The following is a 12,085-nucleotide window of genomic DNA, read 5'->3' on the forward strand; positions in this document are numbered from 1 at the left end:
TCATGTTGGGTGCATAAGTATTTACAATTGTTTAATCTTCTTGTTGGATTATGATTATCCTTTATGATTATATAGTATCTTTGTTACAGTCTTTGTTTTAATCTGTTGTGTCCAGTAGAAGTAGTGTTTCTACCCCAGCTCTTTTTCCACTTTCATTTGCCTGATTGATTCTTTTGCATTCTTTCACTTTCAATCTGCATGTGTCTTTAGGTCTGACATGTGTCTCTTGTAGGCAACATATAGATAGATCTTGTATTTTTTTTATTCATTCCATTACTGTTTGTCTTTTTGTTTTTAATTTTTTTTTTTTTTAATGTTTACTTTTGAGACAGAGACAGAGCATGAACGGGGGAGGGTCAGAGAGAGGGGGAGACACAGAATTGGAAGCAGGCTCCAGGCTCTGAGCCATCAGCCCAGAGCCCGACGCGGGGCTCGAACTCATGGACTGCGAGATCGTGACCTGAGCTGAAGTCGGACACTTAACCGACTGAGCCACCCAGGCGCCCCACTGTTTGTCTTTTGATTGGAGCATTTACTCCATTTACATTCAAAGTAATTTTTGAGAGGTTTGCACTTAATTGTCATTTTGTTTCTTGTTTCCCTGTTGTTTTTGTAGTTCTTCTCTGTTCCTACCTTGTTCTCAGAGTTTCCTGGCTTTCTTTCTCGTGATCTATTTGGATTCCTTTTTTTCTTTATTTTTTGCATATCTATTACTGGTTTTTGATTTGTGGTTACTATTAGGTTTGTATGCAACATATTTTGCATGTAGATAGCAATCTATGTTAAGTTGATCACTACTTGAGTTTGAACTCATTCTTTACTCCTGTCTCTACCTGCCCTGTCTTTTAGGTATATGGTGTCATTCTTTACATTCTTTTGTTTTGTGAATCCCCTTACTGATATTTATAGATATACTTCATTTTACTGCTTTTTGTGCTTCCTGGTTTTCTTCTACTTAAGGTCCATTCCACTCAAAGAGTCCCCTTTAACATTTCTTATAGGGCTAGTTTTTTGGTCATGAATTCCTTCAGGTTTTGTTTGGGAAATTCTTTATCTCATCTTCTATTCTGAATGATATCCTTGCTGGATAGAGCATACTTGGCTGCTGGTGTTTGTTTGTTTCTTTCTTTCTTTCTTTTCTTTTTCTTTCATATTCTTTGAATATTTAATGTCCCCCTCTTGTGGTCTGCAAGGTTTCTGCTGAAAAAATCTGCTTATAGGCTTAAGGGTTTTCACTTGTATATAACTGTTTCTTCTCTCTTGCTGTTAAAATTCTCTTTTTATCACTGCTTTTTGCCAGTTTTATTACTATGTATCTTGGTGTGGACCTTCTAGGGTTGATTTTGTTGGGGATTCTCCTGTGCCTCCTGAATTGGATTTGTTGACTTTCTCAGGTTTGGGACGTTTTCAGTTATTTCTTCAAATTTTCTGCCCCCTTTTCTGTCTCTTCTTCTGAGATCTCTGTAATGTGGATATTATTATGCTTGATGGTATCACTGAATTTCCTTAATGTTTTCTATCTCTTTATTCAGGGTCTCACTGAGATTCTCCAATCTTTTTCCAAGTCCAGTAGGCATCTTTATGACTATTGCTTTAAATTCTCTATCAAGCGTATTATTTATTTCCATTTCGTCTATTAGTCTTTTGTTATGATTTGTTCTTTTCTTTCATTTGGTGCATGTTCCTCTGTCTCCTCATTTTATGTAACTCTGTTTCTATGTGTTAGGGAGGTCAGCTGCATCTCCTGCTCTTGCAGGTGGTGGCCTTATAAAGAGAGGTCCTGCAATGCCCTGTATTTCAGTGTCCCCTATTCACCAGAAACTCGTTCTTGAGGGTGTCTCATACATGTGTTGTATGTGCCCTGCTGTTGTGTCTGAGTCGTTTTTGTCTTCAGTCCAGTTGTCTGCAGTGGTTCTCACTGTTGGCTAGGTTTGTCCCTATGTTGTTAGTAGGTCAGTTTGGTGCCGTCTTGGGCTTGAGTTGAGTCAGACCAGGTGTTTGCCAATAGCAAGGAACTCCGTGTTACTTTCCCTATGTTCCCTGAGAAGCTTTCATTGGTAGGTGGGGCCTGCAGGCAGTCCTGATGTCTGCCCCGAGTCCACTGCTGGAGCCACAGTTAGAATGGTGTATGTGGTTATGTTCCCCTCTCCTGGGGTAGGAGTCACTTTGGAGTCCTCGTGATTCCTGTTGGGACTGTTTGCCCATTGCCATACCATGGGCGGGCTGGAGGGGCAAGTCCACAGAAAAACACAGGTGCAGGGCAAGACTTTAGCATGCTAATTGGAGAATGTTCATGCTGCGCTAGCTCCTGTGTATGTCCATGTGTCTAGCCCGGGCATTGGGAGAGAAGTTGGACCTGGCAGCTCTTTTGTTCTTACAGAAGTCTCCAAAGGACCCCTGCTCCTCCAGCACTTGTTTGAAGTTTAGTCATAAATGTCTTTCCCTTATGCTCCAGGTGTTTCTCAAACTGCTGCGTCTATGCTGTATCTCAGTAAGTTTGTTTGTTATGCTGTTTATGGGTGGGGACTCAAGTTTCTCCTGGCAGTCCCGGCCCAACCAGCTGATTTTTGAAGTTCCAAGTGTTGAGCCCCACTGATTGTAAGAACTCCCAAAGTAGCCCTTCTGTTTTTCAAAGCCATATGTTAATGGGGATTCATCTCCCTGGTGCCTGGCATGGGGTCTGCTTCTCACCCTTCTCTGTGCCTGCTGTCACCTTCCTTACTGGGGACCATTTTGTGAGTCAGCTTGGTTCCCAAAGGCATCTCCACCCTTCCTGCTGTTTTCCATATGGCCCCTTCTCTACATTTAGCCATAGAGAGTATGTTTTGCCAGTCTTTGTGTTGTTTTCTGGGTGATTTGCACTGATGTCAGTGTTACCTAGGTGTATTTTGGAGATAGGGTGAATTTAGGCTCCTTCTACTCTGTCATCTTCCCCCTACCACCTGTTATCTTTTTTTTAATGTTTATTTATTTATTTTTGAGGGGGGTGGGGGAGGGGCAGAGAGAGAGGGAGACATGCATCTGAAGTCGTCTCCAGGCTCTGATCTGTCAGCCTGGAGCCTGACACGGGACTTGAACCCACGAAGTGTGAGATCATGACCTGAGCTGAAGTCAGACGCTTAACCCCCAGGTGCCCCCTACCACCTGTTTCTAAGAACCTTGGTAAAGTATCTCCCTGATTGTGAAGTTGATATATTTGAACATGTTTATTACATATTTTGATGCTACATCATCATGCTTATAGGTTCGTGACTTTGTCTTCATGGTAATTAGTTCCTCTCTACCTTTTTGAATTTTACCTACTTGATATTAACTGATATGAATATGCTCATGCCTTTTTGAGAATTTGTGTAATCTTTTTTTATTTTATTTTTTATTATTTTGAGAAAGACAGAGGGCACAAGTGAGTGAGTGACAGAGACAGAGAGAAGCAGAAGTGGGGCACAAGCTCACCTGAAGTGGGACTTGAACTCAAGAACTGTGAGATCATGACCTGAGCCAAAGTCAGATGCTTAACTGACTCAGCCACCCAGGTGCCCTGTGTAATCTTTTTTAAAAAAAGAAACTTGCCGTGGGGTGCCTGGGTGGCTCAGTTGGTTAAATGTCTGACTCTTGATTTCACCTCAGGTCATGATCTCACATTTTCTGAGACCCAGACCCTCCTCAGGTTCTGTGCTGGATGTGGAGCCTTCTTGGGATTCTCCCTACCACCCACTCCTCCCCCTCCTGTGCTCACTTGCGTGTTCCCCCTCTCTCAAAATAAATAAACATTTTTAAAAATAACAAATGAAAAAACTTACCCAGCAATACAAAGAAAATTGCATGAAATAATACAGTTTGACAAATTGTTATACGAAATACTTCTGTAGCCATCACCAAGGTCAGTTATAGAGCATTGTCAGCACCCCAGATGCTCCTCCTATGTGTCTTTTGCAGCATATAAATAAATATGGAAGTCTTTTTAATAAGTAGATTTAATCTTGAATTTAATAGGAAATGGAGTATGTGTTTTAATCTTTAGCTTCTTTCAGATATAGTGTTAAAACTTCTATTCATCTTTTAGATTTGAAGAGTTCATATCTGTAACATTCTACCCCAGCAAGTAAAGACATTGATACCACTCTCCTACAAATTTTTATACTTACCACCTTTCAGGTTTTGTTAAAAAACCTAAGTTTTACTTACTATATTATTATACAGGGTACTATAAAACTTGGAAAATAAGTAAGTTTACAAAATTTGAGGATATTTTGTTGCTCAACCTAGTTTCCTATATCCTATTATTTTCCTTTGTTTAAGAAAAAAACAGATTTATATATATATATATATATACACACACACACACATTTTATATATATGTGTATATATATATATATATATATACACACACATATATATATAAAAATGATGACTGTTACCTGGTACTAATATAGAAGATACACACACACACCCTCATATGACTGATAACCTCCTTGTTTGGTACATATAACTAATCAGTATTGATTAGTTACAATTTTTAGGTTCCAGAAAATTTAGATCACAGAATTTTGACTAAAATTATTTATTATAGCTTATATTGTTGCAGATGCATACTTTGATACTTTTTTTTTTCCTTAATAACTTTGTTCTGTAAAGTTACAGGATTGTTCTCTAGTTTTTGGAATTTAGACATTTCAGCAGGGTGTCTCTTGGGGTGTCATTATCATTTTTAAATATTTTTGAGAGAGAGGGTGCACACGGGGAGGGGCAGAGGGGGGCAGAGACAGAGGTTTGGAAACAGGCTCTGTGCTGATAGCAGAGAGCCCAGTGTGGGGCTTGAACTCCTAAACTGAGGTCATGACTTGAGCTGAAGTTAGATGCTTAGTAGACCCTTTCAATCTAAAGAGCTGTGCCTTCATCTCAGAAAAATTGCCTTGCTTTAATGGTGTTCTTTGTCCCTTCTGTTTTTCAGTACTGTTTTAGGTGGTTTTTAGGCCTTTGAATTTATCTTTTGTGTCCCTTCTTTTTCTTTCTCTACACCTGTTTGTGTTTTGTTTGGTACTGCTTTCTAGGAGCTTGGTTACTTTGTGACTTAATTTGTGGTTTAAATGCTGAAGTGTTTGATAATGGTTTTGTTTTTTTAATTAGTGTTTTCTTTAGTTATTATTACTTTCTCTATTTTTTTTGAGAGAGAGTGGGGGAGGGGCAGAGAGAGAATCCCCAGCAGGCTCTGCACTGTCAGCATGGAGCCTGATATGGGTCCTGATCCCATGACCCTGGGATCGTGACCTGAGCCAAAAGCAAGAGTTGGATGCTCAATCAACTGAGCTACGCAGGCATTCCTGTGATTACTATTTTTAAGTCGATAATATTTCCTCTTCCTCTGGCATATTAATTTCCTTTTGTTTGTTATTAGATTTTTCCTCATGGGTTAGTACTGTTGATGTTTAGCCCACCTTTCCCATGGGACTGGTTCTCCTTGTGAATGTGCATGTTATTGATTGAGGCTAATACTGAGCAATACTGGTATCTGGAATGTGTTTCCTAGAGAGAGCCCCTCTTTTTCCAGCCTTGATAGCAAATTGAAGTTAGAGGCATCTTTTACTTGGTCATTGGAGCCTGAAGGAAACACCTGGGGATTTAACATCTTTTGTATATGAAAATACGGATTGTCATCTGGACTTTCTGTGTAATTTTTGTTGGTTCATTGGGGCACTGCTGCTTCCCTCCTCCTGGCTCTTAATACTCATTGGGGGAGATTGTCTTTGGGGGCAGACATGTGAATTATCCCAGTGAAGTGGAAAAGTGGATAGTAATGGAGAATAAGGGGAGAAGAAAGTGCATTTGTTTTATAGATCTTTAATTTCAGTAGTGTTTTAACTTTTTTCTCAGAACTCTCACTGTGTCTTCTGTTACTTAGGTTTGCTAGGAGGGTGCCTGGGAGCTCAGTCAGTTGAGCATCTGACTTTGGCTCCGGTCATGATCACACAGTTTGTGAGTTCGATCCCTGCATTGGGTTCTGTGCTGACAGCTCAGAGCCTGGAGCCTGCTTTGGATCCTGTGTCTGCCCCTCCCCTGCTTGTGCACACACTCTCTCTCAAAAATAAATAAACATTAAAAAAAAAAGTTTTGCTAGGAAGGCTATTTTGGAGGTGCTTTTTTTTTTTTTTTTTTTTGGAACTCATGGTGCTGGGATTTTCTTGGTTCTGTTTTTAGTCTCCCTGCCTTTAAAAAAATGTTTCCAGAAAATCTCTGATGCTTCTATGAATTTTATTTTTGTTTTAGTTGGATTATAGGAGGAGGAGGAAAGGGTATGAGGGAGCTTAGCAACTTTTTCATTGTTTTGTTTTGTCACTGGGTTTCGGTGAACACATGTAATTTTCATGAAGAATTTGATAAAGACTCTAATTAAGAACCTTGTTCTTGGGGCCCCTGGGTGGCTCAGTCAGTTAGTTAAGCATCTGACTTCGGCTCAGGTCATGATCTCACAGTTTGTGAGTTCGAGCCCTGCATCAGGCTCTGTGCTGATAGCTTGGAGACTGGAGCCTGCTTCAGATTCTTTCTCTGCCCCACCGCCACTTGTGCTCTCTCTCTCTCTCAAAAATAAACAAACATTAAAAACAAGAAAAAAGAACCTTGTTCTTATGGGGCACCTAGTGGACTTTGTTGGAAGAGTATGTGATATTTATTTATTTATTATTTTTTATTTTACGTCCAAGTTAGTCAGCATGTAGTGCAACAGTAATTTCAGGAGTAGATCACTTAATGCTCCTTACCCATTTAGCCCATCTCCCCTCTATCAACCCCTCCAGTAACCCTCTGTTTGTTATCCATATTTAAGAGTCTCTTATGTTTTGTCTCCCTGTTTTTATATTATTTTTGCTTCCCGTCCCTTGTGTTCATCTGTTTTGTGTCTTAAAGTCCTCATATGAGTGAAGTCATATGATATTTGTCTTTCTCTAATTTCGCTTAACATAATACCCTCTACTTCCATCCATATAGTTGCAAATGGCAAGATTTCATTCTTTTTGATTGTCGAGTAATACTCCATTGTTTATATATATACCACATCTGTATCCATTCATCCATTGACAGACATGTGGACTCATACTCTGGGCTCTTGTTGATAGTGCTGCTATAATACATTGGGGTGCACGTGCCCCTTTGAAACAGCATACTTGTATCCCTTGGATAAATACCTAGTAGTGCAATTGCTGGGTTGTAGGGTAGTTCTATTTTTAATTTTTTGAGGAACCTCCACACTGTTTTCCAGAGTGGCTGCACCAGTTTTCATTCCCACCAGCAGTGCAAAAGAGATCCTCTGTCTCCACATCCTCGCCAACATCTGTTGTTGCCTGAGTTGTTAGCCATTCTGACAGGTGTGAGGTGCAGTATCTCACTGTGGTCTTGATTTGTATTTCCCTGATGACGAGTAATGTTGAGCATTTTTTCATGTGTCTGTTGGCCATCTGGACAGATGTCTTCTTTGAAGAAGTGTTTATTCATGTCTTTTGCCCATTTCTTCACTGGATTATTTGTTTCTTGGGTGTTGAGTTTGATAAATTCTTTATAGATTTTGGATACTAACCCTTTATCTGTCATTTGCAAATATTTTCTCCCACCCTGTCATTGCCTTTTAGATTTGCTGAGTGTTTCCTTCACTGTGCAGAAGCTTTTTATTTTGATAGGTCCCAATAGTTCATTTTTGCTTTTGGTTCCCTTGCCTCTGGAGGCGTGTTGAGTAAAGTTGCTGTGGCCAAGATCAAAGAGGTTTTTGCCTGCTTTCTTCTCCTCGAGGATTTTGATGGCTTCCTGTCTTTCATCTTTAAGTCTTTCATCCATTTTGAGTTTATTTTTGTGTATGGTGTAAGAAAGTGGTCCAAGTTTGGTTTTCTGCATGTTGCTGTCTATTTTTCCCAGCACCACTTGCCGAAGAGACTATCTTTATTCCATTGGATATTCTTTCCTGCTTTGTCAAAGATTAGTTGGCCATACATTTGTGGGTCCGTTTCTGGGTTCTCTATTCTGTTCCATTGATCTGAGTGTCTGTTTTTGTGCCAGTGCCATACTGTCTTGATGATTACAGCCTTGTAATACATCTTGAAGTCTGAGATTATGATGCCTCTTGCTTTCGTTTTCTTTTTCAAGATTGCTTTGGCTATTCAGGGTCTTTCTGGTTCCATACAAATTTTAGGATTGTTTGTTCTAGATCTGTGAAGAATGCTGGTGTTATTTTGATAGGGATTGCATTGAATATGTAGATTGCTTTGGGTAGTATTGACATTTTAACCATATTTGTTCTTCCTATCCAGGAGCATGGTATCTTTTTCTATTTTTTTATGTGTCGTCTTCAATTTCTTTCATAAGCTTTCTACAGTTTTCAGTGTATAGATTTTTCACCTTGTTGGTTAGATTTATTCCTAGGTATTTTATGGTTCTTGGTGCAATTGTAAATGGGATCAATTCCTTGATTTCTCTTTCTTTTGCTTCATTGTTGGTGTATAGGAATGCAACCAATTTCCATGCATTGATTTTATATCCTGCAACTTTACTGAATTCGTGGATTAGTTCTAGCAGTTTTTTGGTGGAATCTTTTGGGTTTTCCATATAGAGTATCATGTCATCTGCGAAGAGTGAAAGTTTGACCTGGGCGATTTGGATGCCTTTTATTTCTTTGTGTTATCTGATTGCTGAGGCTAAGACTTCCAATACTATGTTGAATAATAGTGGCGAGAGTGGACATCTCTGTCTTGTTCCTGACCTTAACGGGAAAGAAAGCTCTCGGTTTTTTCCCCGTTGAGGATGATATTAACATTGGGTCATTCATATTTGGCTTTTATGATCTTGAGGTATGATCCTTCTATCCCTACTTTCATGAGGGATGAGAGAAAGGATGCTGTATTTTGTGACAGGCTTTCTCTGCATCTGTTGAGAGGATCATGTGGTTCTTGTCCTTTCTTTTATTAATGTGATGAATCACATCGATTGTTTGTGGATATTGAACCGGCCCTGCACCCCAGGTAAAAATCCCACTTGGTCTTGGTGAATAATTTTTTTTAATGTATTGTTGGATATCATTGGCTAATGTCTTGTTGAGCATTTTTACATCCATGATCATCAGGGAATTGGTCTGTAGTTCTTTTTAGTGGGGTCTTTGTCTGGTTTTGGAATCAAGGTAATGCTGGCTTCATAGAATGCATTGGAAGTTTTCCTTCCTTTTCTGTTTTTTGGAACTGCTTCAAGAGAATAGGTGTTAACTCTTCCTGTGACTTTTGATCTTGGGGTCATGAATTTGAGCCTCGTGTTGGGTGTAGAGATTACTAAAAAAAATAAATGAACTTATAAGTTAAAAAAAGAAAGGGAACCTTGTTCATCAGACTCAATTTATTGGTTTATATGCTGAGTCTACTGGGCATCTTAAAAATGATTTATTTTCCCTAAATGTTGAGAAACAAAAATTATGGTACTTGGCACACAGAAGTTAATGAGCAAGTATTCATAACTGTATTTCATGTACCTTATAGGTTATATGTGGGAATGAATGTCTTATATTTTTTGTTGATGCTTGCTATATTTGGAATCTATGCCAGTAGTTGGAAGTTTCTAATATAATATTTAATTTTTCTTCCCCAGAATTTGTTGCTCTTAGATAGGATCATTCATATTATTACTGTAATGGTTGATTGCATTGACTTCTCACCATATAATATTAAATATCAGCCAAAAGTTAAATGTAAGTATTTTTGTTTTTATTTTGTTCACCCAGTATTTGATAAACACGACTGTCTAAACTGTTGTCAAGGCAAATCCTAATATTTTTTCTGACCTCATTTTGCTGACTTTTGATGTATAACCATGTCCTACTTGGCTATATAACTTTGGTATGCTAGGAGCTTAAATGCTCTTACATGCCCATGCTCACAGTCTCTCTCTCTCTGTCACATACGCACCCACATATCTTTATTCCTTTGTATAACACTGAAAAATCAGTATTATCCTATTTAGAGATTGTGTAGTAAGAGTGATTTTACTTGCCATCTTATACAAGGGATTATCTGGGCAGGAAAATTTGATGTTTGTTATTAAAATGTTGTTATTTGTCACATTACTGGTAATGTTAACATTTGCTAGTTGGTTAAGACAATATCTGCCAAGTTTTCCACTGTAAACTACTGTAGAGTACCTATGATTAATAAATTAATGTTTTGTGGCAGGTTATTTGAGACTATATACTTTTTTTCTCAGCCAGTTTTCACTCATGATTTTATCATCCACTAATGCTTTTTGCCTGAAACACTAATGTTACCAGAAGAATAGTTCATTGTTTCATTTGATTATGTTAAATTGTGTCAAGATACTTAGCTCCTTTGTCTTTAATTCTAAAAGCTGTCCCTATTATTTATCTCATTCTAATAAATCATTCTGCCGTTACTGAGCACTGTTAGGCACCAGTCACTTCCAGGTGCAAATGACATCCTAATGTAAGATAGAACTTCCTTTGTCCCATTTTATTTTTACCACTGTGAGTTTCTGTTATTCATTGGTTTATAATTCATTGCTATTAATATTTATGCTCATGTTGGCCTCTTTGACCATTTCATGTGTTTCCGTTATTTTTTGAGAACTTTGGCATAAGATAATCAGGCTCATTCTGTACTACTTCTCCCTCCTTAAGCCTGGAACCAGACATATTTCCAAGAAACATGGTTCCTTTTGCTGAAGATGGCATTTAGAAACCAAGGTCTAGTCATTGTGACTAAGATGTCACTGCTTTTTGATCCTCTTGAGTAGAGGTTTGGGATAGGTGTCGCCTGACTCATGGGCTGTCTTGTCAGCCTTAACATCCTGGCCTGGAATTTCTGGGGGACGATTGTAATTTATATTCATCTGGGAAACAGATTCTAGGGAAGAAGGAGAGTTTTCTCTTAAATCTGAGCTATTCTACTTTTAGAGACTGGATTCTTTGAGGGAAACGGGTAATTTCGGACTATGTTTTTTGTTTTGTTTTTTTGACAAAGTGGATTCATCCCTGTAGGTAGGTATCTGAAGAGAGGCAGAATCTAAGAATAGTAAACAGGAGTGTCGGACAGTGCTTTTAAGATACATCTTTTTCTTTAAATTTAAGCTTTTCCTGTATTCTTGCTGAGGATTTGGATCTGTGATTTGATTAATGTTATTTGTAGGGTTCAGTTTATTATACAGGAAGCAATAATTTCTAAGGGAAATTTTGTTTTAAAAATTGAATTTTAAAATTTAGTTTTGGAACTTACATAATTTAGTACTTACGAATTAGTTGAAATTCAGAGAATATAAAAACTTGAAATGCGTTTTATAATTCTTTAGAGAAAAGACACCCACTTTTCTGGAATTCTTCTAGATCTGCCAAATAGTTTTCCTTTGTCTCTGCTTCTGATTTAAAGATACGGTTGTAATGGTGTATATCCAATAATGGCATATCATTTTAAAATTTTGAGTATCATTCTACAGAAACACGTATATGAGATGTACAGTATCTGTCACTGAAATGAGATAAATTGTAAAGATGTACAATGACACTTTTCAAAGTACTTGACTTTTTAATAAATTCAATTTTATCTTAGCACCACAGAGACCTTCAGATTGGTCCAAAAAGAAGAAAGAACCTTTAGGGAAATTGGCTTCTTTATTTAAACTTACTGTGAAAGTGATCTACTCTTTCCATACTCTGAGCTTCAAGGAAGTACATTCTGATACTCTCCTCACTGTTGGCAACTCAGTCACCAGTATTCTTTCCAAAGTACTTGGACGTATTTCTTTGCCTTCTATGATCCGAAAAATATTTGCAACTTTATCAAGACCTCTGGCATTATTTTATGAAAACTCAAAGTAAGTATTTTTTGACTTAATAGCTTTAAATTAAGCGTCTTGGATATAGGTAGCAAACTTTGGTCATTTTCCTAGCAGCGTGTGGTTACAAATGGTAATCTACAATTTAGTGAAGAGGACAATATACTCTGCTTTTGTTAAAAAGATAGTTCAAATCATACATAAAACGAGGTAGAAATTGTGAGTTTTTAATTTTGTATGGTAGTTCAACCCTCCTTTTCAAAAACAAATTTTTTTAATG

General features: G+C 37.9%; 1 protein-coding gene across 6 annotated transcripts in view; it reads left to right on the forward strand.

The window, feature by feature from the left end:
* The window catches only part of RIF1 (replication timing regulatory factor 1), a 69,408-nt gene that overhangs the window by 38,786 nt on the left and 18,537 nt on the right, over positions 1–12,085 (forward strand). For all 6 annotated transcript variants that reach the window (XM_042994433.1, XM_007078532.3, XM_042994435.1 and 3 more), the window contains 2 exons: positions 9,613–9,712; positions 11,580–11,844. In XM_042994433.1, the coding sequence (XP_042850367.1) occupies positions 9,613–9,712; positions 11,580–11,844 (365 nt within the window). The remainder of the gene's footprint in view (positions 1–9,612; positions 9,713–11,579; positions 11,845–12,085) is intronic.

Source organism: Panthera tigris, chromosome C1 (genome assembly GCF_018350195.1).
Source record: "Panthera tigris isolate Pti1 chromosome C1, P.tigris_Pti1_mat1.1, whole genome shotgun sequence".
Taxonomy (NCBI): Eukaryota; Metazoa; Chordata; class Mammalia; order Carnivora; family Felidae; genus Panthera; species Panthera tigris.